Genomic DNA, 27,098 nt, shown 5'->3' on the forward strand with positions numbered 1-27,098 from the left:
CCGGACCGCCCGCTGACCAATCAAATCTCTTGAAAAATGACATCAGTCTTGGAGGAAAACCACGTGGGGTCCTCGTTGCAGAATCTGAGGATGGTCTCTGAGGAGGGTGCAACGACCGACTACTTCACCCCATGTCTTTCCCTGACGAGTTTCAATATGAAAGATATTCTTATCTTAGATTGTTGTTTTTTAGCAGCTTCTGTATAATACAAGGGCAACACGTGTCATGCATTCACAGTCCTGCAGAGTTTTTACATTGGCTACAGGTCACATGATCAGCAGCCACAGGTGCCAGTGTATATGACTGGCTGCTTTCACTGTGGTGTATAAGTAACAGCAATGTCTGCCTGCCCAGTGGACTGTCGAGAAAGTCAATATATTTTATGATGATTATATTACAGACTGATTTAATCAACAAATCCTTGTATTTGCTGACCTTATTAGATTCGTAGGTAAGCCTACTTACCATGACGCTTTGAATCATGATTTTGAATTTGCTCTTTTTTATTTGAACACTGCTGGGACTGCAGCTGAAGGAATAAGACCAAACCTAGCTCACACACGCCTTTAGAATAGTATTCGGATCTCCAGTGTGCCTTAATGATGAGCAGTGAATGATATTGATCAGCCTGTTCACTTATGTTGCCAGCTTTCCTTCCTGCCTTTGCTAACTGTGCTGCTTTGAGCCTGGGGTTTATGTTTAAATCCTTCAAATCTGTTCAATATCATAGTCCTACTTTCCTGTGTATAATATGCAGCGGTGGTAGACTTGTCCATGTTTGTGATTGTTTAGTGAAGCGAGCTGACCAAAATAGACACTGTAAGGTGAGGTAAGTAAGTAAGGAAGGAAGTTAAAGCTTTGTGGTACATGGGCCTGAATCAGTAAGCGTTTTAAACCAATATTACAACACTATAGCTGCAAATACATAACAACACACATACAAACACACAGAGTCACATGAGCTTGACCAAAGACCAGGCATGGACGCCCCGGGAGTTCCTCAAACAGTTAAAGAGTGAGCCAATTGCTGAATTCAAAACATAAGACTAACTCTATTCAAAAGCATCTATGAAACACCAGAAGGGATTACGCAAACTAACAGTGTGCTCTCATTACAGTGTTAAGACAACATTCTGGTTGGATCCATGCAGTGCAAAATGCCCAGTGTGTTATCAAATCCTGTTTCCAGCTGAGCGTTCAATAAGAACCAACATCAACCAGGCCAGAAACAAGATTTTTTTTTTTTCAACAACAGCCGTATGTACTCTGCAGTGTGGATGGCATTCACAGTCAGGGAGCAATTATGACTGATAAGGTCAGAAGTAATCTGACTCCTACTTCAAAAGATTAGTTATGCCTCAACGCAGCTCCACACAAACATGAACAGATTGGTGTCAAGCCGTAATAGAATCACCGATCTGGATCAAAAACTCATGTACCAAAAGTTGACGACAGATGCCATACATATGGAAACGGCAAAAGAAACAGCTGATCGGTCGCGTGAGTTCAATGTTGGCTACTCCAGAACTGACTCCGGAATTCCACTGGCTGCGCGTGCGGTTTTGCTCCGTGCGACCCACATCCGTCAACACCCACCGGCTCCGTTTTCAAAGCGGGCATGGCCAGCGCCGCCGGACAGCTGGAGTCGCGAGACCAATGAGTTCCCGCGGTAATTAAAAGTGAAGGGCGATCGCGCTTGATAATATGATTCTGAGCTTTTCCATCACTCTTTTCTGTATACTGATACTTTAAAACGTGCATAAAGTTGGGGTCACGACTCAAGAAGATTAGGATAGGCAGGGTATGTGGGTTGGTGAATGTACTAGATGTCAATGCATCGTGAGGGCTATTGCCTAATAATTACACAGAACAATACTTAGGCTCACAACAACAAGACTAAAATAGCTATATATCCCACACACACACAACAAGAGCAAGAAAACATCAAGCTACGGCCTAGAAAGGAGAGAGGCTTAAGGGAGACGAGGTGCACCAGCAGTCCACCTCCATGTGTGAGCAACCGCCAGCCTGTCTGTCTGTAGAGACTCCTCCTGCTCAGCCTGTCTGTCTGTAGAGATTCCAGTCGTCAGTCACCACCAGTGCCCCTCTGTGTGTCTGACTGCTCTATACTCCTCCTAAACAAAAGCTGTGATTACAACACACAGCAGGAAGCACATGGCAAACGCACTCAACAACAATAAGAAGCAACTTCCTCAAATGATGCTCTACTGCTGTGTGAAACAAACTAAAAGAAAAAGACACATTGCTCAATCAGAGGCAGTGTCATGTAGTTCCTGCCTCTTCAGAGAGCCAGGACTTGCATTTTACCCCACGTCTTTTTATCTCCTTCTCACACAGCCAGCTAGGCAGGCGCCTGCCAAAGCTCACATCTACAACACTCACTTCACCCGGCTGCCAGCGGCATTAGAAACACCTCATATAATAAGTCTTTATCAAACACACAATCCAACACAGTATTGTTATCAGACAGTGTTCCAAACAGAGACAGAGGGAGCGTTTGTATTCCTCCCAAAAAGCAACAAAGAAGCCGACTTAAAAACCTGAGAAGAGCACGAGCTTTGTTTTTGTACTGGTAAGTGACAGAGCGCAGGCTGGGAGAAGGCAGGCATCAGATCAGCGGAAGAGAGTGACGACATGTGACTTTGCACTTCCATCTGTGCTGAATGGATATGCCAGACACACACACACACACACACACACACACATAAAGTTACCCTGGCAACAACAGCACTGGTTGGAGGTAGCACAGAGAAAAGGCTTGATGGCAGACCCAAACGCCTCTAGAATATGTATATAGCGCTCAGAAGGAGGTTACTAGATGACTGCTTTATTCACTCAGAGAGAGGAAGTCAAACACAGTGAGCTGCACATTTCACACTCGGTTCACAAGCGGCTCCGCATGACAGCTTGCTCACTGCACAGAAAAACACAACCTGAGAAAGACCAGGGATTGAAGCCGATGATGATGACGCAAAAGCCTGTCAGTGTTTTATCCCTTTCTCTTGTAAACACAAGGCTCGGAGTTCGGGGAGGGGAGTTTCATTTCACACACACACACACACACACACAGATGTAATCTCAAACTAATCACATTTGAAAGAGCCGTTACAGCAAAGGCTAGCGCTGAACAGATGGGCCCACGTACAAGAACGGATCTCTGGGATTAGTTTGGCCCAGAAGGTGGAGGTGGTATATGTAGAGTTACAGTTGGGAAGGTTTCTTAAAGAATAGCTGGTGATTCAGTCGTGATGTTTAGCCATCGATAATTGTGTTATACAAGGGGTGAGGTAATTGAAAATAAGCACACAACAGCGCTCTCACCGTGTTTTCTTCGGCAAATATTAATCCTCCAAGCACTCACAGCGTTTCTGTTGGCAACAGACGACGAACGCTTTTTGTGTAGAGTCAGGCAGAGAGAAGAACAGGATAAAACCTCCAAAAACACCCAGCGATGATAATTCCCTGCAGCATTTGTAAACAGGAGCACGGACGGAGTAGACTTGTGTGTTGGTTAAGACCAACAGTGCAAATCTCCATGCTGGATATACAACTGAATCACCCACTTTCAAATTGGATTAGAACCTAAGCCCTAACCCTTTACAGGTTGACCGCTGTCCCTGCAGGTCAAACTTTCACTAGTGATCTGGAATAATTTGCAGTGCTGTCTTTACCACCAAAGTAAAAACTAAAAGGAATTTCACTCTTTAAGCATTTGGAAATACTTAGGTTTCATGTGAAACTAAACTTGGAACTGTACAGGATGGAACATCTAACCACTCAAGCAACAACGCTTTCCCCAACTGCAATCATCAACACAATCTAATTCATTTTGGACAAGTGCAGTGTTGGAGCAGATAAGGTTGTTTCAGACTCTCTACTGCTGCATAACACGACACCGCGCCACTGCGAAGGCTTGCCAGTCATGAGTCTGAACCGGCGACCTCTGGGTCATATGTTAAGTGTTGGGAACAGCAGCTCCACACAGCCATACTAAATATCAATATGGGACATTCCTTAGAGCCCTTGCTTCAAAATGGGGAGCGAGCAACAGAAGCATCACAAGGACACAAAGAGTGCGTTAGATTAGGAGGTCTTGAGCAGAGGGAGGCTTTGTTTCGGAAAAACAGGCAGAATAGGGAAAACTAATTCTGCTTGACAGCTAATAGAGTTGGTCCACTCAAGAGTGTGTGTGTGTGTGCTCCCACTACGTGAACCTAACTGTGGATGTTTCTCAGCTCTCTCTCACACACACACACACACACACACACACACACACACACACACACACACACACACACACACACACACACACACACACACACACACACACACACACACACACACACACACACACACACACACACACACACACACACACACACACACACACACAATGAAGTGCAGATTGTGAGACATGTTAACACTGACTTATTGAATATTGTCAGATTCATTATAAGGACAACACACCTGATTACGCCTTGATGGCCATCACTTACCTGAACAGATATTATTGATCTACAAATGATTGCATTAATGGAGCAGCACCATTATCGGACACATGTACAGCAGCTTTATAAATGTTGTTGGTGAGTTAGCCTGTATTAAAAAAGGCAGCTCATGTTGTGAACGGTTCCCTCATTTAAATCACGTCAGGGCATCGTCCTTAGCCCCAGACTCGTCCTCTGTATGTGCCTCTTCTATGACCAAGACATGCTGTGGCAAAGAAAAGATGGGCTGTGGCTAGGAGAAGATAGGCAATGGGAAAGACAAGAAAGGCTGCAGCTCTACACAGTATTGTTCGTGGTGGGTGCACCCACGCCACACCCAAAGCGCTCCCCTGAGGGCGACTGTGCGGGGGTTCGTTCGCTGCCAATGGTCTATCCGGAGCAGAGCGGCTGTAAAATAAACTCTGCCGGGCTAAAGAGGCATAAAGTCCTCGTATCTTATAGCCACTGAAGTAAACAAAAGTAAGACTTGACGGGAGGCGTCACCAGCTGCTGCTATCTCAACGACTCTCTTATGTTCTTCTCACAGGTTTCCATGTTAGCATGTTGCAACGCTCGCTAGCTTGATTCGTTAGCTAACTTAGCTCGACAAATGATTTATTATTAGCTTTATATGTATATTTAAGAATAGATAACCCCCCATGTTGCTTTGTGGTGTGCAGCAGGGGCGCTGTATCTTCACGTGGGAGGAGGAGAAAAATTAAAAAATAAAAGCTCAAATAAACCTTTGCACCCAGTAACAGCACGCCTGCCTCAATAACACCGGGACAAGTCTGTCCTTGTCCCCGCCTGTTGATGGATGCCGATCACTTTGATAACGGAGCATCCTGCACATTAAAACAAACACAACCAAACCGCCGTTAGCTAGCAAAAGGTACCTCGACGACTGGGATGGATTTTTTTAAACTTTACCACGAATTGTTCTGTAACTCACCGAAGTGTTTTCTTCTTTCTCTCCCTGGTGTCCCTGTGTGTACATCGGTCTGAGGCTAAACGCTCAGGACACAGCAGCGGCAGGCGGCTAACAGACCGAGGCTAACCGTTTAACGCTCGGGAGGCGCTGTGTCTGTTTTGAAAGAGCACGGATAGGAGTCGTCGCGCGGTTAACAGGCGGAGCCTACAGCCGACCGGTCCGCCCATCATCCTCAGCACCCCCGGCTTAGTTCAGATCTGTTTATACAATGTGTACATTACACACAGGCGGCTGCTTATACAGTGTCGCTAAACAGTGTATGACATTTGAGTAGTATGTATGCCCGCCGTAGTGACTTCAGGTTAAAGTATAGAGAAGCTTAGATGAGTAGGAGCAGTATGCCAGTATCGAAGTCCTCATAGATAAGGAACAATGTATTATGGTCGTCGTAGAGACTTTAGAATAAAGTATCTGTAAACGTGGACTGCTGGGAACAGTATGCCCGCCATATGCTATTGACTTCAGGACAAATCGCTGAGAGATTTGAAAATGCGCTCAGTTAATTTCTGTGAGTTTGCCTCCATCTTGTGTCCACACAGTGAAGGTGAAACTATCCAGCATATTATTATTTATGTAGCACTGTATGAAGGCAGATGGCATTAACTGCCCTTTACCCCTGTAACTTTGTGTCAATATTTTCTATACCACAAACCAAATAGGCCTATTTTCAAATGCATATTATTCATCAACCACTGTACAGGAATCATAATTTATTTATTTTACATGTACATGATCTTAAATACATTTAGCTGAATCCAACCAACAGAAACAATCAGGATAATGCTGCTCCCAGGATGTTACTGTCTGCAGACTGTAAATCAGGCAAACAGCTATTGTTTTCACAACATGTCCTACCTTTGGTTTGTTCCTGACTGAACACCACCACACATAGGCAAACAAAAACAATGATCATCTCATCAAGTGTCACATTCACTCCCCGAATTTGATCTGCCTCTCCTTCTCCATACCATGCAGCTCCCTCGCTCGGTTCTTCAGCTCCTCCGCTTTCTTCTCGTCCTTCTCCGTACCGTCCCCAAGTTTGTACATGCGGCTGGCGTTGGCACAGCCCCACACGTGTCCCAGCTCACAGGCCCTGCTGGCGTACTTCAGAGCCAGAGGCATATCCGCGGCCAGCCCTTTGGCGTTGCCCCCAATAAACATAGCACTGAGGTTGAAGCAGGAGGGAGCGTAGCCTCCATCGCAGGCCTTCTCATAGTACTGCCGAGCTGTGGTGTGGTCAGGTGCTCCGTCCATAGCTCGGCCATCATGGGCCAGCAGACCAACGTTGTGGCAGGCATCTATAGACTTCTTTCCTCCGGTGCTGCAAGAGCGCAGGAAGCAGGAGTAGGCTGTTTTCAGACACTCAGTCACTCCCCCTGGTGGAACAATTCACATACCTCACTTGGATTAAAAGAAGACACACTACTTCTAAGTCACTTTATAGTCTCTAGTAAAACTCTTGAGGTATAAGATTTACAATCATATGGAAAAGTAATGTAAATCCTCGCATGTCACTGAATTAAAAAGCAAATGTTTGGTACTTTTACATCTCAAAACAAAAGTAGCCTACATTCTACAATTGCGTGACAAACAATTAATCAGCCACTCATTTAAACTAACTAACCCTAAGGTTCTATGTAGGAGGTGGTCTACATTTCCTTTTCTTATATATTTTAACTTGAAGGGTAAAAAGTAACTTGAATACGAAGTGGGTTAAAAAGTACTATGCTTGAGTATTTCAAATCTAAATAAAGTCCAAAACATTCTCAGGTAAAAAGCACCAGTACTTTTCATTTCATGTCTCTAGTATTATAATCCACGTTTCTTGTTAGGATGAACTTAACCTTAAACTTAAAGCATATGTGACACATAATTCAATATGTGGGAAAACCCCCTGAGAGGGTCAATAGGCTAATAAAACCCATGCTGCTTTACCTCTGCCTGTGACATGGTAAGCCCCCAGCTTATAGCAGCTCTCTCCGTGTCCGTTGGTTTCACAGTTATGTTTCAGCACTTGTGCAGTAGACTCATAGTTTTTCTTCACCCCTTCCAAGTAGTCTGCAAGCCTTTGGCACCCTAAGGATAAAGGATGCGACAAACATAAGTAACTCATCATTACTGGCCAGTGTATCAGCATACAGTCTATGTATCAGCAGCCTGCATGTTGTATTCATTTCGAGTGTATCAGCAGGTAACATTCATTTGCAGTTTTTCAGCAGCACGGTTTTCATATCAGCACCATAGACTGAATGTGATGAGCAGATAGGCGTTATTATCAATGTCTAGTGCTTTAGCAACACTGATCTGAGATCAGCCGGTTTACCTTCGGGGTCCTTCTCTTTGTAGCACTGGAAGCTGTACTCCACTCCCAAATTGTCCAAAAACTCTTTCACCTCATTCTCGTCTTCAAAGTTTATAAGTCCAGCCATATTTACACCTGTACACTGCTGCCTTTTAACTCTACTATAACCACATCCAGCACGTGCACTGCTGCAGTGACCTTGGTGACAGAGCGATGCTTCTACAGAAAACCTGTCCACAAAATAGATGCCGTAATAGAAAGGAGCCGGTAACCGCGGAGTTGCTGCAAAAGCTTGGTTAATTTATAGAAAATATAAAAGAGTTTGCCGTTGAAAGCAGAACAGTGCGATCATGCCTCCAGACGATTACTTCCCGGTGTCATAGGTTTCATAACGCTCTTTACAGGCTTCCGTAGTCCAGCCCCTTGGCCTATGTACTTCCGGTGCGGTGACCTTTGTTTACCTTTGTTTACTGTCAGTTGGTTGGGTCTAACTAACCGAACTACATTGCCCACCTGGTTCTTTCAGTCATAGCTCCCCGATATCTTTTTAGCATGAACTACACCGCGGCTTTCAGCTTGTCTGCACGAAGACAACAACAAGTGAGCTAGCTTGCTAGCTGGCTCCGTCTCCTCCTAGGTACAGCCCTGTCAACGCGACTGGACACCGATAGGCTCTCGGACAGTTTGGCACGGATTGAAACGGAGCCGCTCACCGCTAACATTAGCCGGTGAAGCTGCATTTGAACCGGTTTCTTAACCCGTTTTTTTAAGCCATGGCCTGTAGCTTCCTAAACACGGTAAGTTTCAGTATGGCCGTCAGGTTACCTGTGTGAGTGGTGTATCTTTACGCGCCCAGACATTATGGCGTTATTAAATTAAACAGATCACATTACATGCATCAACATGAACAAACATCCTGTTGTTGTCAGGAGGAGGCGTCTCCGGCGGCTCTGGCGGACCTGTGCCTGACCCATGTGAGCCAGAATCTGGACTACTTCTGTGGGAAGCGCCCTGATGGATCCCTGTGTTTCAGAGAGGCAGTGCTCTTCCCTCAGGAGCTGGCAGATCAGCTGTTGGCCAAGATGGCCACTGAAGGTAAACCTGGACCTCCTAAGACAGTTTGGAACCCTACCAAACCAACACAGTGAAGATATAGGGATTTACCTGTTGATGTAAATAAAATACATCTTTTAGCAATTAAATCTGATGGCATGTAAACTTAAACGCTGTCCCAGGTTCTCAAAAGTGTGGACGGCTCAGTCCATTTCAGAGACTGACTCCAGTTCTTTCTGCAGGTGTGTTGAATGACAGCACGGTGGGTGTGTTCCGGAGCTGTGAACACCTGCGGCTGAGACGAGCCTGCATCCGGACGGCGCGCATCTCCGCTGAGGCCTTCCAGAAAGCCCTCTGCCCTCACAGACTGCTGGAGCTGGATGCTGCCAGGGTCAATGCAGACCTCACTATTCCTGATATTCTACAGGGGCTGGCCACCAATAAATATTGTCAGGTAAAGTGTGAGAGTATGTGACACTTGTGAATTAAAGGTGGAGTCGGTAATTCTGGACAATGCGTGTGGATATCAGTGAATATCTCCAAACGATCCGCTACCTTTCCGTACTGTGTTTGTGCTGGAAAAAAAATAATCTGGTGTTAATACACTGCCTGCGTGATGTAAAGCTAGCAACATGGCAATTTACAGAGCCTAGGCTTTGTATTAACACTTGACTTTTTTCTTCAATGCATACAAAGTACGCACAGGTAAGCGGATCGTGAGGAGATATTTACTGATTTAGAGAAAAAAGTGATTTTGACAACAAGCATTCTCCAGAATTGCTGACTTATAAAAAATATTTTTAAAGACCAACCACCACATTAAAATAATTGTAACCTTCCTGCAGGAGTCCCTCCAGCGACTGGTCCTAACGGGTCTCACCATGTCCTCTCTGGAGGAGCCAATCAGACATCGCTTCAGCTCCCTGCAGGGCCTGCGCTCCCTCTCTCTGGCCAACGTAGACTTCTACGACTCGGGCCTGGTCGACGTGTGTTCCCTGCTGCGCCTGGAGAGCCTGGACCTGTCCAACACCTCCGTGACCAACCTGAGCCCCGTGCTGGGCCTGAAGGAGCGGCTGCGTTCACTGACACTGCACCAGCTCAAGAGGCTGGAGATGAGCACTGCTCAGCTGCTGGCAGTCATAGGCCAGTTGGATGTGCTGCAGGTCAGTGGGAGGATGAAGCTGGGTCTGTGCTGCTGTGTGTGTCTCTACTATTTAAACTTGGACTCAGCGTTTTTGGAGAATGCTTGTTGTCAAAGTCAGTGAATATCTCCTCACGATCCGCTACCTGTGCTGTACTGCTGTTACAGCCTGTAAACTGGTATACATAGGGGGCCCACACCTGTATGAAGTTTTCTTCAACAAAAAGACTTCTTCCACAGTAAATATTTTCTTTCAGCGCACACACAGGTAGCGAATGAGGAGATATTCACTGATTTTCACAAAAAGCAATTTTGACATCAAACCTTTTCCAGAATCGCTTGTCGTACATGTTTGTATGTCACTTATTTGTGTGGAGATTAGAAGAACACTTTTGTCTGTGATCTCAACCGCCATCTTGTGTGTGTTTGTGTGAAACCCGGCCCGTGCAGCATCTGGACATCAGCGATGATAAGCAGTTTACCTCCGATGTGGCTCGTCAGCTGCTTGGACAGCCGGGGATCCTGCCCGCTCTCGTTTCCCTGGATGTGTCTGGCAGGAAACAGGTGTGTGTGTGTGTGTGTGTGTGTGTGTGTGTGTGTGTGTGTGTGTGTGTGTGTGTGTGTGTGTGTGTGTGTGTGTGTGTGTGTGTGTGTGTGTGTGTGTGTGTGTACTGTGTGTGTGTACTGTGTGTGTAATGTGTGTTTCAGTTGGATTGCAAAGATGACATAAAGGCGTCATTTCTTACACATGTGTATTTGGCAGGTGACAGATGCAGCTGTCAAGGCATTTGTCGAGGAGCGACCAGGGATGACCTTTCTGGGGCTTCTGGCCACGGACGCTGGGTTTTCTGACTTCCTCTCTGGAGAGGGGAATCTAAAAGTAGGTATATACAATAGATGCAGACATGCAGTGCTTCATTTGTAATGTAGGAGGTCCCGGAACACAGCGGGGGGTATTAAAAAATCCACTGTGAATGCATCATACTGGTCTGCATGGTGCTACTGTTACAACTAAACTGTTTAGCCTGAAGTTTGCTGGCTTGCTCTCTCTCTCTCCCTCTCTATGCTAGCCTACCTCTCATAGGCCTTTTCATGTAAAATGAGGGTCAACAGATAATTTCTCTATTCAAGCAGAGACACATGTGTGTCTGGCGAAAAAAGAAAAAGACAAGACCTGCGAGTTGAATAGTGTTGCGTGGCAACCGTTGTGCGCCTATTGTATAAAAGGCTTCTCTAGTCTGATCTAACTGACCAACTGGTTTGAACAAATTCCATACATTTGATCGTCTTTTTGACGTTTTACCAGTTTACTCCTTGCCGCTCATAATTCCATTGGCAAAATACAACATCAGCACACATGATGTGCGCAAAATCCCCACACTCCACTGGCGCTGTCTCTCTCTTTCCCACTCTTCCAAAATCCGATTTTAAATGCATCTAAAATAGGCAAATAAGCTATTTTTGTGCAACTTCAATGGGGTATAAAGACTAAATACACTATAATAAATAATAATATATATTCATATATGTTCATAGTGGTGCCAAATTGGCCTGATCCAATTAAATAGGTTGCGGTCCTAACGTTAGAGGTGCCGGATTTTGTTCCACCAAGATCTGGCACAAATGAAGCCCTGAGTAGATGGCTATGTTGAAACTAATAACTTGCACAGAGAACTTCAGGTCTGCTTCAATGAAAGTTTGTGTGTGTGAACAGGTAACGGGGGAAGCCAACGAGACCCAGATCTGTGAGGCCCTGCGGCGCTACAGTGAGAGGGAAGGATTTGTGAGGGAAGCTCTGTTTCATCTGTTCAGCCTGACCCACGTCATGGAGAAACCCAGGCCGGACATCCTTAAGGTGAACCCACGTTATTGTACTCTCAAATAAAGTAATTTTTATGATTCCATTAAGTCAGATGGTTTTTGTTCCCACACATTATATTGTTTTATTAGCAATGCTAAAAAGGTCATATCTGAACCAGATATTTGTTTAATAAGCAATGGAGTGTCAAATGCTTCTCCTCCTGTTGCAAAGTATTACTTCAAAGCCATTCACATCCGTTCCCATCTCTACACAATTCCAGTTCCTCTTCTGTCTCATTATTAATGTCACTATTCTTTTGTTATTTTGTAGCTGGTAGTTTTGGGTATGAAAAACCACCCAGCCACCCTGAATGTGCAGCTGGCAGCCAGTGCCTGTGTTTTCAACCTGACCAAGCAGGACCTGGCCGCGGGGATGCCGGTTAGACTGCTGAGTACAGTCACTCAGCTTCTGCTGGAGGCCATGAGGACATTCCCCAACCACCAACAGGTAGCCTCATGCCTGTCCCCACTGTCCCATGTGGGCACATGTCAAAGATTTGCAAAAGGCACCGTGATGAAGATAAATATTTCCGTCTAGAAACTGTTACGACTATATAGCAAGTTTAGACTTTTTTCTGATATGTCATCCACATCATCTGAATTTCTTCTTGATTTGCACATATGCGTGCAATGAGTGCATTGTGACAGCCTGAATATTCTGATGTGAGGTAACTTTACAAAAAAGAAATGCGGCTTCCTTTTTTTCGTTCGCCGGTGCATTTTGGATTTGTCATGGTGGAAAGTGATATGTGCTGTTCTACGCCATGTGCATTTACTATACTTTCTAGTTTTAATATTTCACCCAATATATTTTCAACTGTGCCTGTATAACAAAAACCCAACCGACAAGACGAGAAACATAAATCAATAGATTGTGTGAGGTCACTGTGGCCTGATTCCTGTTTGGGTTTCTCTATCTACAGCTGCAGAAGAATTGCCTGCTGTCTCTGTGCAGTGATCGTATTTTGCAGGAGGTTCCATTCAACAGGTGAGAGAAATCAAATTTGACCAGTATTTAAAGTATTTTAACAAGTAGTGAAATATTCCTAATGTTAAGCATTTAAAAGATTGAAACAATACATTAGCGTCACTGGAAACCAAAAAAAAGTAAAAAAATAACATAAAACAAAACCCCCCTCCCTCCAATGTGAAGGTTTGAAGCTGCCAAACTAGTGATGCAGTGGCTGTGCAACCATGAAGACCAGAACATGCAGAGGATGGCTGTGGCTATCATTTCCATACTGGCTGCTAAGGTATATGTTGTGTTGTATTAGGAGAATGTACTATGCTCTTGTTCACGCACTCATAGCAAACTTACAGACTTGTTCCTTAACTCTCGGACATTCCTTTTTTTTTCTAGTTGTCGACAGAGCAGACGGCCCAGCTGGGAGCAGAGCTGTTCATAGTGAAGGTAAGACTCCATTCTCATTCGCTTTTACCATATTACCAAGAGAGGCAGATTTTTTTAAATTGCAAATATGCCCCCCCCCCCCTGCAGCAACTGCTCCACATCGTGCGTCAGAAGGCCACTCAGGGCATGGTGGACGCCACACTCAAATTCACACTGAGCGCACTCTGGAACCTCACGGATGAATCGCCAACAACCTGCCGCCATTTCATTGAGAACCAGGGTCTGGACCTGTTTATCAAAGTTCTAGAGGTACGCAAGAAATGTAACACACACAATGTAAACAAAACAGTAGCACCACATCCATAAAAACCTGGAGCAGATTATACAGTCAGGTCCATATATATTTGGTCATTGACACAAATGTCATCATTTTGGCTCTGTACACCACCAGAATAGATTTGAAAATGATGATTTGGAGTGTGCCGTAACTAAGTGCAGACTGTCAGCTTTCATTTGAGGGGTTTTTACATCCAAATCAGGTGAACGGTGTAGGAAGAACTCCCAATTTTTTATTCGTGGTCCCCCCACTTTTAAACAGACCAAAAGCAATTTGGACAAAGTAATCTCATCATAAATCAAATAGTCACTTTTAATATTTGGTTGCAAATCCTTTGGCAGTTAATGACCGGCTGAAGTCTGGAACCCACAGACGCTGGTGATGCTCTGCCAGCCAGGCCTCTAAACCGCAAAATGTCTGGAACTGTGGTTCCCTTGTATTTATTGATGATGTGACTGCTGACAATAGCAGCAGGATGAATTCTGAAGTCATTCGGGGCAATATCATCTGCTCATATTTAAGCCAAATGCTTCAGAACTCTTTGGAGGGCGCTTCACAGTGCAGCTGGACAATGACTCCGAAGCATACTGTAGTAGCAACCAAAGAGTTTTATTTTTTTAAGGCAAGTGGAATGTTCTGCGATGGCCAAGTCAATCACCTGACCTGAATCCATTTGAGCATGCATTTAAAGACAACGCTGAAAGCAAAGTGCCCAAATAACAAGCAGGACAGCAGACATTTGCGGTAGAGGCCTGGCTGGCAGAGCATCACCAGAGACCAAACCCAGCGTCTAGTGATGTCTGTGAGCTCCAGACTTCAGCCTGTCATTAACTGCCAAAAGGTTTGCAACCAAATATTAAAAGTGACAATTTGATTTATGACCATGTTACTTTGTGTTATGCGACTGTCCAATTACTTTTGGTCTGTTAATAAAGGGGGGAGACCCTGTATAAAAATGATTGTAATTCCTACACCTTTGACCTGATTTGGATGTCAATACCCTCAAATTAAAGCTGAAAGATTGATCTATTTCAAATCCATTGTGGTGGTGTACAGAGACAAAATGATGAAAAGTGTGTCAAACTCTGAATATTTAAGGACCTGACTATAATATATGAGTTTCCCACACGTTTCTCTATGTACTGTATGCCTTTGGGGCGCGCTGACTCACTGTTGTTTTGTTTCCATAACCCCCCCCCCCCTCTCTCTCCAGTCCTTCCCCAGTGAGTCTTCTATTCAGCAGAAGGTTCTGGGCCTGTTGGTAAGTTTATTGCTTTTATGACCCTTTAGAAACACTGAATGTTGAATAGATTTACAATGTGGGGCCATTGTTATTCCCTTCTTTCACCTTCTGTTGCTGTAGAACAACATAGCAGAGGTGGGGGAGCTGCACGTGGAGCTGATGGTGCAGGGCTTCTTGGACCACATCAGCACTCTTCTGCACAGCCCGGAGGTGGAGGTCAGCTACTTTGCCGCGGGCATCCTCGCACACCTGACCTCACGGGGAATGGAAGCCTGGACCCTCACCCCCGAGCTCCGAGCCTCACTGCTGGAGCAACTGGTAGGCCATCGGGAGAGAAAAATACTGAACACATTTATTTTGAGAAATTATTTAGATTTTTGCATGAATGTGTGTCTCCCTCCCCCTAGCACGCTGTCATCATGAAGTGGCCTGCGCCTGACTGTGAAATGGTGGCATACAGGTGAGATGCAGCTTTCTCTACAGTAAAAATAAATCAGAAACTGACAAAAACATTAAAGCAAGCAGGCCCATACACAATATAATATATATAATCACAACCTGCTTCAACAGTGAAATATGACCCTTGAAAACCTGACCACATCAATAAAGTCTGTACAAGTTGTTCATACAGAATGGAACAATCCATTTTAGAAGAGATAATTTAGCTCTAAACCAAAAGTGTAAAATGTTTTTTTTCTATAGCTTTTATGTTGAGCATTGACATGTACATGCATACAGTACATACTAAAAATATACTTTATTCTCTCATTCTATAGGTCATTCAACCCCTTCTTTCCTCTACTGGAGAGCTTTCACACCCCCGGTGTCCAGCTGTGGGCGGCCTGGGCCATGCAGCATGTCTGCAGCAAGAATGGTACATGCACAAACAAAACCAAATGTTATTCTTGTGGTTTACATTTAGCCCATTCACAAATGATTCACTGCCATCTGTTCAGGCAGATATTAATTCACCCACCTGAGGCGCTGACAGCTTTCATAATGTACTTCCCTGTGTGTCTGCAGCCGCGCGCTACTGCAGCATGCTGTTGGAGGAGGGCGGCCTGCAGCAGCTGGAGCTGGTTAATACTCACCCACAGACCCACAGTGATGTCAAACTGTTGACTGAGAGCATTCTGGAGAGCCTGCAACGCCACAGAGCGCGCACCGGTCAGCCCGCACAAACACTCACAAGCCGACGCCCCACGCCACAGGAACCTCCCACAGGTAAAGACTCAGTGGTCATTTATTACATCATTCTCATAGTTACTGGAGATTTTACCCTTTCCATTTTACCCTTTCAGAAAATGAAGCTCCCTGACCTGGAGGAGGAAGCTGGGTCCCACCACAGAGAGTGTGTGTGTGTGTGTGCGTGCGTGCGCATCATTCACACAGACACCCCGTATCTACAAGTAAACATTATAGGACAAAGACTACGCAAATCGTGCACACACACAGCAACTTTATTTATTTACTTTGTTTGTTGCAAAACAGGAATATTTGTGTGCGTCCATCGTCTATCTTTTGGTCAGGTTCAGCTCATCACGATATTTGTGTCCGGCATCATGATGATTTCCGCTCCGTATCTCTCACTTTGGGATTCAACCCTGTAAAGCTCAGCTAAGGGATTGACCCTCTCCGGCTCCTGGATGTTCTGGGGGGGGGGGGGGGGGGCTCTGGTTGCTTGATTGGCATGATGCCCGCTGTGAACTGGAGCATGCTATTTTGTCTGAATGCTTGTAATGTTCATTTTTAGGAATGCCTGCTTGTTGGTTTACAGCAGTGTGTGTGTTGTGTTCACTGACACCCACGCCCCAGGTAAACAATATTGCTGTTTGCTTTTCTCTCTTCATTCAGTCTTTTAATCGGCTGTCGCCTCTGATTCGATGTGACGGTCACAGCCCCGCTTCCTTGGGTGCGTTCAGTGGGTCCCACCATTACAGATGAACTCAATATAACTTTTAGAGATTCAAAGAGTTATAGGACTTTAAAGAAGCTACGGTGCATTGGGCCCTGAATCAGTCTTAATTCAGAAGATCCATGCATGATGTATTTAGATTATGTCATCAGTTCAGTGCAAATGTCCAATGGCAATAATGATGTGGTCAGTGTAGTCATGAGGGATGTACATGTGTATTGACTCAAAGCTTGTGTGTATATACAGTGTATATGTGTGTGTGTATATATTGGTATGTTCCGCGGTGTGAGCATGTGTGTGTGTGTACGTCTGTACAAGCATCTTAAAGAGTTTATGTAATTTGTACATAATAGGAAATGACAGAGGAATATTAACTGTTTGTTCAGGATTGGTCATATTAGTTGCATGGGAAATTATTATTATATATTGTATGTTCTATTGTCTGCTCATCTGATTTAAGAACAAAGAAGGGGAGAAGGGCTTTTTTTAAACCCAGAGAGTGTGTGGGTGTTATTGGAGAGATTCAACTGTTCTGTTCTCAAACAACTGGCCATGTGACATTAGTGTCCCCCAGAATGCATTTCTGCAGGTACAGTTGACCCTGACGGTCTCACCCATATTTTTTGTCCGAGATCTCCTCCTTTGTCATCATCTCTATGCAATCACAACTTGCCCTTGCTTCTCCAAACTGCTGTCAAACCCCCTAATATAACCCCAATGACTCTAAAAACATTTTAGTCAAAGTGGTTCAGCAATCGAACCCTTCACAAAACGTATAGATCACTTGTTAATGGAAACACAGAGAATATATTGGGCTGCTTAATGGTACTCCCAGTCCCAACACAGCTGTCAACCTCAGTGAATTATGGCCTCCTTGTTTTCAGTAAATCATCGATTTGTTTATTATGCATGTGTCCTGAGCTGATAGGTGTCCATTTGATTATTAAGCAGAAACCCTGGACGTCTCCCTGTAGAGGGCAAATGACATTTTGTTTAACAGAATTAAAGTCAAAATACTGATACTGTCTGCTTTGACTGTGCCATGTTGCTGCTGAGAGTCACGTTTGTAAGATTGGAAATAAAGAATGTACATTCCCATGAACTGGATGTGACACTTGTGTTGACTTTTTATTCCAAATATGAGTTTCACATCACCATGTAGACTTGGATTTTTGAATAAAAATTGCCTCTTTTTGTCCTAAAAGAATAACGGTCACCACAAAGACCTCCCGCTGACCTTGACTATTGACACACCATCGGCTGGGACACATACACACACACACAATCAATGGGAATTAATTGTCTGTCACACATTGAGACATCCAATTTATTCTCCAGTGTACCGTGGGGGTCTCTTCTCTATGAAGGCAGCCATGCCCTCCTGTCTGTCCCGCGTGGGGATGACCTGAAAAGAGCAAGGCAACAGTGGGTGGATTATCGGAGAATACAGCCTCGAAGCTCAACAACAGGGTTCAGCTCTGCTTGTAATGCCAGTATTCTAGGAAATCAAAGCATGTTGATCAGATCAACCAACAAGATCTCGTTTTGGAATTAAAGGTTAAAATTAACGGCCTGACTCACAACGATCATAGATGAACAATTGCTTTATTCATCAAAGAATAATTTGCAAAATTGAAGTATTGTCCAAAAACATAAAGAATTGGAAGGCTTACCCGAGCGTAACACATCCTCTCTATTGCCATTGCTGAACTGATGTCGACCTGGAAGAGACAGACTTCAGTCAGACGGATATGGCTTGTGTTAAATAAATCAAAATACTATGAAGCTCTGTGAGTCACGAATGTACCTCAACCCCTCTGTTCATTGCCTCTTTCGCCATCCGCACAGCGACCGGAGCCTGGGCAGCAGAAAATGAAAGAGGCAACACATGCTGACAGCTTAAATATGTATGACAGAAAAAAATTACACAATAAAACACCTGACTAACATATCTGTCCTGTTACTCAAAGCTTCGTCACATCTAGTAGAATAACCCAGATGATGTTATAATGATGTCATCAAGGTCATATATCTATTATTTACTATCTATGTTGAAAACGCTTAAATTACAACCAGGAAAAAGTGGACCTAGAAAAACATGCATTTGAAAGAATTGCATCATAGGATAAAAGTGTTTTTGGAGCTTGACATAAACTATGTGCTGCAATTTGGCTTGTGTGGAACACATTTCAACCATTGCTATGGGAAATTCTTAACGTTTGAAATAGAAGTATTCAATCGGACAATGCCAAGGTCATCCGCTGCCTCCCCTGTCTTATACATTTCTGGAGGTTTTTGACAACAAGATGAATATCTGAGGGCTCGCAGGAATTGTTATCTCCCCAATCGTAGCTCAATTAATTTCAAGGAAAATTCCTGTCAATCACTCGATCTGCCCTACCACAATTGTGTGTGTGTGTGTGTGTGTGTGTGTGTGTGTGTGTGTGTGTGTGTGTGTGTGTGTGTGTGTGTGTGTGTGTGTGTGTGTGTGTGTGTGTGTGTGTGTGTGTGTGTGTGTGTGTGTGTGTGTGTGTGTGTGTGTGTGTGTGTGTGTGTGTGTGTGTGTGTGTGTGTGTGTGCAGTGCTCAGTGGTCCATTTCTCCAGTCTGGCCCTGCCGTCTGCGGGCATCTGAAGTGGAGTGAAAAAAATATGAAGCGACAAGAGGCCTTGAAAGATGGAAGATAGACGGGAGAGGGGGGGAAGGTAATACCAGGAAAAGAGAAAGAAAAGATGCAAGGAAGAAGCAGAGGCTAGAGAGAGAGAGAGAGAGAGAGAGAGAGAAGCCGGGAGCAAGAGCTACGCATCAGAACAAAGGGAGGGTGAGTTTGTGACCTCACCTGGGGCAGTATCTCTCTGGCCAGGCTGAGCGCCTCCCTATAGGCAGCGTCTCCCGTCTGGTTCTGGTCCACGGCTCTGTTTACAAGCCCCATCTCCAGAGCTGCCTGCCCCCCCACACGCTTACCTGATAACACACACAAACACACACACACACACACACACACACACACACACACACACACACACACACACAGAGGCCGAGTGTGAACAATAAGAATCCAGTGTCTACGGCAACACACAAATGATCAGTGCTTCTGTAAATACCACCTGTGAAGATGAGCTCTTTGGCCAGGGTCATGCCCACCATCCGCGGCAACCGCTGACTGCCCCCTGCAGGACAAAGCACGTCAAGGTCATGGTTTCTCCACTCACACAATCATTGCTCTTGCGAGGTCATTGAATGCCCTCTGTTCCGCCTTACCGGCCCCTGGGAGCAGCCCCCGCGTCGTCTCGATCAGACCCATCTGTGCAGAATACGCTGAAACACACACACACAGAGGACAGTTGAAGGTCTGTGTGCTGCCGAGCGTCGTTTCGCTAGGGAGGGCTGTAACTCTGACTGATGCCCCTGTCAGAGCGACAGACGCAAACACCTGCTTCACCTAGCTCGCCCGCTCTCAGCCAATCACAGAGCTGCACCGGCTGATTGATCCAATGACACGCGGACTGAGCTACAGCTGGGCAGATGTGTCAGGCCTGAACAGCCCATTAGTTCCCGAGCTCATCAAGTGATCATTAACGCTGGAGGAAGCTTTTGGCCTGCCCGCTGTGTATTTCTATTGTGTATTATTATATTAACTATAAAGCTTCACTCCCTAACATCCAGTTTTTATTTCCCCGTATGTAGAGGGTGAAGATCATTGTATCATGTAGGCTTTGTTGTGTCGAGGGTGGTTCTGTTTCTTCAGTATGTGATGATGACACCGAGGGAAATATTGACAAAGACTGTTTTTGATGGCTGCAGTTTTCATCATCAAATGGATATTTGAAAAATTCCTACACATTCCAAAAATAAAGCTGCTTGTTGAGGGTTACTGTTTCTAAGTGTATAGACAAACATGAAACATGAAAATATTTTCAGGATTTTTACCTAATTGTAACAAATGGAGCTTGAACTAACATTTACATTTTGTTATCAATTAATCTGCGCATTAGTTTCTTTTTCATTAATCAATAAATCATTCTGTCAATAAAAGGCCAGAAAAAAGGGAAAGATTCCTGTTAGGATATTCCAAAAGCCAAGGTGATGTCAGTCACATCATGTATGACAAAGAAATATGGTCTGACTTTTTTTTCTTTTTTTAAGATTATTTATTTGGCATTTTTGCTCTATTATATAGACTTGAAGAGACAGAGTTGAAATGGGGCAAAGAGGGGAAGACATGCAGAGAACTGACCCGGGCGCGATTCAAACCCGGGTCTGCTGCGATGCCTGGGCATGAGGAGGGGCACGCTCTACCCACTGCGCCACCAGCTTCCCCGGTCTGACCCTTTTTAACCCAGTGATGTAGAGAGAGTCTGTGAGCCGTGAGAAGTTCACCATCTTGTTATATTTGAAAAGGTTCAGAGTCCTGAAGACAGAGACGTATGGCTCTAATCTACAACTATGATATGAGGACAACTAACCTCCTCCATCCTGATCACTCATCTGATACCAACCCTTTATATCCTATCAACATGGTGGAAGGAAACATGGTGTTTGTACTCCAGTTTTTTTTTTTGTTTTTGTTTTTTTTTGCGCCGTCGTCATGGAATAACCTGCAAAAGCAGCTTAAGCTTCAGGACCTAGTAACTCTAAACGAATTTAAGGCTGTTGTTCAGAGTTTGAAGTTGGACTCCATCGGAAATTGTGAATGTTTTTAGTTAAGAATCTTATTTTTATGTTTTACAACTGTACTTAATATCGAACTTGTATTTTGTATTGTGTTTTATGTGTAACTGTGTTCTGCTGTACAGCTTGGCCAGGTCTCTCTTGTAAAAGAGATTTTAATCTCAATGAGACTAACCTGGTTAAATAAAGGATAAATAAAAAATAAAAAAAGTTTGGGGTTCATTGGTGAAAGGTCAAAGGTCACTCACCAGCAGTGCGAAGGTCACAGGCCAAGGCCAGCTCCAGCCCTCCTCCCAGGGCAACCCCGTCCACCGCTGCAATGGTTGGCATGGGCAACGCCGCTGCCAGGGTGTTACGTTAAAAACAGTTAAGTTCACACATCCACACATTAAGAGGAGACTAAGCTTTAAACCACATAGCTGCTGTGTTTCTTCTCACCGATCTGATTCATGAGGGAGCGCAGGCCGTGAACAAACAGATCCGACTCAGTGTTGTTCATCAGAGCTCTCTCTTTCAGGTCTGCCCCTATGTGCACATAGTAACACACACACACACCATTACACATCATCCTGGCAGGCAGGCGTCACATGTCACACACACACACTAAAAACTTACCTGCACAGAAAACCCCTGGCACTAAGCTTTTGAAGACCACCACACGGACAGCTGAGTCTCTGGATAGGGCCGACACCAGCTCACTCATCTGCACACACAGAGGACACGATGTATCAGCCGTAGTGGGGTTGTGTGGTGTGTGTGTGTGTGTGTGTGTGTGTGTGTGTGTGTGTGTGTGTGTGTGTGTGTGTGTGTGTGTGTGTGTGTGTGTGTGTGTGTGTGTGTGTGTGTGTGTGTGTGTGTGTGTGTGTGTGTGTGTGTGTGTGTGTGTGTGTGTGTGTGTGTGTGTGTGTGTGTGTGTGTCCATGTGTTCATTTGTGTGTGTATGTGTGTGTGTGTGTGTGTGTGTGCATGTGCATGTGTGAGTGATTGGTAATGTAGACGTTTGCTCACCTGCGACACAAACACATGGCCCAGAGCGTTCTTCACCTTGTGTCGGCACATCAACACCTCCACCGTCCCTGAGAAAAGAGAAGCAGCCAAACTTTAATTTAGTTTTCGTTCAGTGGACCCACTGTGATCTGAATGTACTGGTCCATTAGTCTGTAGCTTCAGGTCAGTGTGTGAAGCCATCTGCTGATAGAGAGATTGATAAATACAGGGAGAGTAGCAAATAAACGTTTATTACAGTATTATTCTTAAGAAAATATGACTTTAGAGGGATTAAATAAATTAAAACAATCCGTCAACGGAATTATAATATGTATTACTGTTATAATTTTGTTAATCAAGTGATAATTGGTCTCTTTTTTTTTACTTTATTTAAATGTCAATGTTAATAACAGTGAGCATCAAACATTGTTGGCCATTCCTTCACAATGGTCATTCTATTTACCTTTTCCAAGGGCGCCTAATGACTTGGTAATCAGATACAACATTACAGGAGTCCATCTTTCTAGAAAAGTCCAATTTCATTTACAGTTTTGCCGTCATGTACTCCATCGTAAAGACTTGTTCCAGGGGCACTTTACACGACAACACGAAACACGACAACACGGCAATCTTACTACCCCCCCCCCCCCCCCCCCCCCGAGGTAGTAAAATTCCCGGAACAATCTCTTGCACCTTTCTTCCCTCGTTCCGCAACGGTCACATTCATACAGCAGGGCGGAGGGCCGAAATTCCGGCATTTTCGCGGCTTTCACTGGCTGTGTAAAAGGGGCTAATGTTTCTTATTGCAGATATAAGCATTCTATCATTTGAGTCCGGAGATATATCATATGCAATATTTGCCATTACAAGGTGTTCCCAGTGCAAACAACATATGATCCATTGGACTGGCAATGTTCATTATCTTTTCAATTTCCCCTTACATATCCAGCCAATATCACTGTAATAGCCTACTGGACAGTCCCAAAAGAAGTGTGAATGATCTCGCTTCATCCCACAATTCCTCCAACAGAGTGGAGATACTTCATCTTTATAAAATGTTGACATTAGCAATGGAGTCCTGAAAAATCTCATTTTTGTCTCGCAATCAAACTCCTTCCATACATTGCTGTTGATACCTTTGTGACTGTCCATGCATGTCTTCCCAGGTCCTGTCCCCATTTATCACATTTAGGCTAGTTCTAGCTCCCATATATAATAGTCCATTTTAAATCCAACCACCTGTTGAATACCTTTTCACAGCATCACCTGTAAGATTTAAACCAGGCTTTCGTCTAGCATGGTATAGGATATTACAGTAGATGGATGGTTGAACGGTGTATGTTTACATAATGACGACTGTGAATTACATTTTGAACAATGTAGAATGACATGTGAGTGGTGCGTATACCATCGTCTTCCCCCTCTAGTCGCTTTAGATCCACCTCCACAGGATCTGCCGCCTCCGTGTGCTGCTGCCTACGGCTGTGTGAGCGACTGTACACCGTCAGAAGGCGACCAGCCCCGGCCAGCAGTCGCGCCCGGTCCCGTGCTATGGACCCTTGGGAAGTTTGGTCGTGCGTTTCCCGCAGAATGACACTGAGCCACCGCCGCCCGGATGAGCACCTGGGCCCCGCCAGTCTGCGTAGAAGAAGCGCTGTCATGTTTGCTGTTGATTAACGGCAGTTTCCACAACCAGGAAGTTTGCTGCTGCTTTTCTTCCCGTGAGAAGAGGAGGGACTTGGCAGCTCCGAAATGTAGCGCACCCCATGCCTACCTCCAAAGTAGGCTATAACCATTGACCTATTATACAGGTGAAACTCGAAAAATTAGAATAGCGTGCAAAAGTTAATTTATTTCAGTAATTCAACTTTCAAGGTGAAAATAATATCTTATACAGACTCATTACATGCAAAGTGAGATATGTGAAGCCTTTATTTGTTATAATTTTGAATATTATGGCTTACAGTTTATAAAAAACCCAAATTCAAAATCTCAGAAAATTTGAATATTACATCAAATCAATAACACAAAAAATTAAATATAGAAATGTCGGCCCTCTAGAAAGTATAATCATGCATTGCATATGTACTAAGTACTTGGTTTGGGCCCCTTTTGCATGAATTCTTGCCTCAATTCGGCGTGGCATGGATGCTATCAGCCTGTGGCACTGCTGAGGTGTTATGGAAGCCCAGGTTGCTTTGATAGTGGCCTTCAGCTTGTCTGTATTGTTGGGTCTGGTGTGTCTCTTCTGCCTCTTGACAATAGTCCATAGATTATGGAGTTCAGGTCAGGAGAGTTGTCTGGCCATTCATGCACAGTAATACCATGGTCAGTCAACCAGTTACCAGTGGTGTATGCAGGCCTGTCCACACAAATGGCTGGGCCCCTGAAAACCTCCAGTCAATGGGCCCCCCTTACCCATTACTCCTATCAACAATGTGTGTGAGTGCGCTCATCCCTCAATAAACACATACATGTATTTGTAGAGAGACTAACTATCTTATCAACCAGGGACTTGCAGGGACAGTTGGGGGAGCAAGGGCTCATTATTATTTTAAAATAGTAGCACATTTCTGACTTAGCCCAACATACCTACCAATTTATTTTAATTCCCTTACACTCACACAATTGTTTAACAGATCAACAGATCTCTACAAAATAATCACTTCACACAGAGACATTGTTCTTCTTTAGTATTCACTAAAGCAAACAGTTTTTTCACAATTTGCATGTTTTCTATGCTACTAGTTTCTGGTAGGATACATTCACACTAATTGACTGCACCAAATATTGCACTTTTTTGTATTTCTGCACATGACATTAAATCATTTGACATCTGTTGGTGTTGAAATAAATAACGCTTAAAAAACAACAAATTCTTCACACACAAATTAAAAAAGGCGGTTCTCTACATGAATAACCAAACCAACCTACCCTCAAAACTATAAAGTTGGCCTATGTTTGGTTGCAACATTTAGGCTTAGTTCATTCTCCTCTCATCACTGCAAAAGCACTGAAATCATTAAAAAAAAAGTTCTTAATCTTTGAACTCAAATCTGTTCCTTCAATTATTTCCAACCTATTTGTGCCTTGTGTCTTTCTTTGCATTAAGAACTTTTTTTGGTCTATTTTTATTTTTTATTTTTAGAAACAATACAGAAAGCAGGACCTTGGTGGTTACGGCAATAATTAAAACAGGATGATGCTGCTCGTCAGCTTCATTGTGGTATGACCCGGCTGGTTGGTCAATTGGCCAGGTTTCTGAAAATCTGGTCAGACTTGGCTGGTCGTGTCAACCTGAAGACTTATGTCAAAGCTTTAGAAGGTATAGTCCCCAAAGGGAAATTCTTTTTCACAAAAATGTATGTTGTGTGGAGAGAGAATTTAAACCTGTTTGTAGACTCAGGAAAATTACAGAGTAACTAGCCTGTCCTGTTTATAAGAATGTAGAAGAACTACAAAAGGTACCCAACCCGTTTTTTCATGGGGTCCAAATACTTTTCACAACGACACCCAGACACAAGTAGCAGGTAGGCCTATGTGTTTTCAATGAGCAGGAACGACTCAGGAAATATAATCCAGCCAAAACTGTTTAATATCAAAACCCAATCTTGTCACCATTTGGCACATAAAGGGTTTATAGGATGGATTATGTTTGAAACAGTTACACTCCGCTGTGTCCAATCTGAAACATTTTGAACATTTCTGCTTTTCTACTGCTTTTTAAATGGCCGTAAGCGGAGCCGCGGCTCTGTGTAAACACCCAACTTTGAATAGATATTGACATAAATATCTAAAAATCTAAAAATAAAGTTTAGCTTAGTTAGGTTCTTGGCTTCCAAAGACCATGGGCCCCCCAAGTGGCTGGGCCCTAGAAAGCCTTCCCACTTTCTACCCTTTATGGGCGGCCCTGGGTGTATGGTACTGTGGGCAGGTGCCAAGTCTAGCTGGAAATGGAAATTGTGATCACCATAAAGCTTGTCAACAGACAGAAGCATGAAGTGCTCTAAAATCTTCTGGTAGATGGCTGTGGTGACTTTGGACTTGATAACACAGTGGACTAACAGCAGCAGATGACATGATACCTCAAATCATCACTGATCCAAATTAAATGTTGCGTTTCATTTGGAAATCAAGGTCCCACAGTCTAGAGGAAGAGTGGAGGGGCACAAAATCCAAGGGGCTTGAAGACCACTGTCAAGTTTCAACAGTCAGTGATGATTTGAAGCACCATGTCATCTGATGGTGTTGTTCACTGTGTTATCAAGTCCAAAGTCACCACAGCTGTCTACCAGGAGATGTCAGAGCACTTCATGCTTCTGTCTGTTGACAAGCTTTATGGAGATGCTGAATAACCTTTTCCAGCAAGACTTGACACCTGTCCACAGTGCCAAAACCACAAGTAACCTGGTTGACTGACTATGATATTACTGTGTTGATTGGCCAGACAACTCTCCTGACCTGAACCCAATAGAGAAACTATGGACTATTGTCAAGAGGCAGATGAGACAAACCAGACCCAACAATACAGACGAGCTGAAGGCCACTATCAAAGCAACCTGGGCTCCCATAACACCTCAGCAGTGCCACAGGCTGATAGCATCCATGCCACGCCGCATTTAGGCAATAATTTGTGCTAAAGGGGCCCAAACCAAGTACTTAGTACATATGCATGATTATACTTTCTAGAGGGCCGACATTTCTGTATTTAAAATCCTTTTTTTATTGATTTTATGTGT

At 44.2% G+C, this 27,098-nt stretch overlaps 4 protein-coding genes across 5 annotated transcripts in view; 1 reads left to right on the plus strand and 3 right to left on the minus strand.

The window, feature by feature from the left end:
- Positions 1 to 5,600, minus strand: part of ralgps2 (Ral GEF with PH domain and SH3 binding motif 2) — a 64,807-nt gene extending 59,207 nt beyond the window's left edge. For both annotated transcript variants that reach the window (XM_080032394.1, XM_080032393.1), the window contains exon 1: positions 5,462 to 5,600. The gene's annotated coding sequence lies outside the window, so the exon portion shown is untranslated. The remainder of the gene's footprint in view (positions 1 to 5,461) is intronic.
- Positions 5,601 to 6,224: 624 nt separating this feature from the next.
- Positions 6,225 to 8,178, minus strand: coa7 (cytochrome c oxidase assembly factor 7). The gene is made up of 3 exons (XM_080033435.1): positions 7,824 to 8,178; positions 7,436 to 7,576; positions 6,225 to 6,876 (listed from the first exon to the last, which is right to left on the minus strand). The coding sequence occupies exons 1-3, from the start codon at positions 7,927 to 7,929 to the stop codon at positions 6,431 to 6,433; spliced, it is 693 nt and encodes a 230-aa protein (XP_079889561.1). The 5' UTR covers positions 7,930 to 8,178; the 3' UTR covers positions 6,225 to 6,430.
- Positions 8,179 to 8,259: 81 nt separating this feature from the next.
- zyg11 (zyg-11 family member, cell cycle regulator) lies at positions 8,260 to 16,283 on the plus strand. Its single transcript, XM_080032797.1, has 18 exons — positions 8,260 to 8,599; positions 8,732 to 8,897; positions 9,098 to 9,309; positions 9,701 to 10,018; positions 10,447 to 10,560; positions 10,760 to 10,876; positions 11,711 to 11,851; positions 12,128 to 12,304; positions 12,780 to 12,844; positions 13,010 to 13,109; positions 13,217 to 13,267; positions 13,355 to 13,516; positions 14,758 to 14,805; positions 14,908 to 15,105; positions 15,195 to 15,247; positions 15,564 to 15,661; positions 15,811 to 16,011; positions 16,089 to 16,283. The coding sequence occupies exons 1-18, from the start codon at positions 8,576 to 8,578 to the stop codon at positions 16,103 to 16,105; spliced, it is 2,262 nt and encodes a 753-aa protein (XP_079888923.1). The 5' UTR covers positions 8,260 to 8,575; the 3' UTR covers positions 16,106 to 16,283.
- Positions 16,284 to 16,479: 196 nt separating this feature from the next.
- Positions 16,480 to 24,025, minus strand: echdc2 (enoyl CoA hydratase domain containing 2). The gene is made up of 11 exons (XM_080032798.1): positions 23,768 to 24,025; positions 22,381 to 22,448; positions 21,988 to 22,075; positions 21,811 to 21,897; positions 21,621 to 21,713; positions 19,963 to 20,019; positions 19,809 to 19,871; positions 19,541 to 19,665; positions 18,510 to 18,560; positions 18,376 to 18,423; positions 16,480 to 18,107 (listed from the first exon to the last, which is right to left on the minus strand). Exons 1-11 carry the CDS (start codon positions 24,018 to 24,020, stop codon positions 18,030 to 18,032), a joined length of 1,011 nt encoding a protein of 336 aa, XP_079888924.1. The 5' UTR covers positions 24,021 to 24,025; the 3' UTR covers positions 16,480 to 18,029.
- Positions 24,026 to 27,098: the final 3,073 nt, after the last annotated feature.

This window comes from Ammodytes marinus, assembly GCF_949987685.1.
Source record: "Ammodytes marinus genome assembly, chromosome: 8".
NCBI classification, from domain to species: Eukaryota; Metazoa; Chordata; class Actinopteri; order Uranoscopiformes; family Ammodytidae; genus Ammodytes; species Ammodytes marinus.

Coding starts and splice junctions, on each gene's coding strand:
- coa7 (XM_080033435.1), bottom strand. CDS start 7,929: ATGGCTGGACTTATAAACTTTGAAGACGAGAATGAGGTGAAAGAGTTT. Junction 7,577..7,823: donor CAAAGAGAAGGACCCCGAAG/GTAAACCGGCTG, acceptor CTTTATCCTTAG/GGTGCCAAAGGCTTGCAGAC. Junction 6,877..7,435: donor TTACCATGTCACAGGCAGAG/GTAAAGCAGCAT, acceptor TTGTTCCACCAG/GGGGAGTGACTGAGTGTCTG.
- zyg11 (XM_080032797.1), top strand. CDS start 8,576: ATGGCCTGTAGCTTCCTAAACACG. Junction 15,106..15,194: donor CCTCACTGCTGGAGCAACTG/GTAGGCCATCGG, acceptor CCCTCCCCCTAG/CACGCTGTCATCATGAAGTG. Junction 15,248..15,563: donor TGTGAAATGGTGGCATACAG/GTGAGATGCAGC, acceptor CTCATTCTATAG/GTCATTCAACCCCTTCTTTC.
- echdc2 (XM_080032798.1), bottom strand. CDS start 24,020: ATGACAGCGCTTCTTCTACGCAGACTGGCGGGGCCCAGGTGCTCATCC. Junction 20,020..21,620: donor CTGTGACCTTCGCACTGCTG/GTGAGTGACCTT, acceptor TGTGTGTTTCAG/CGTATTCTGCACAGATGGGT. Junction 19,666..19,808: donor CAAAGAGCTCATCTTCACAG/GTGGTATTTACA, acceptor GTGTGTTATCAG/GTAAGCGTGTGGGGGGGCAG.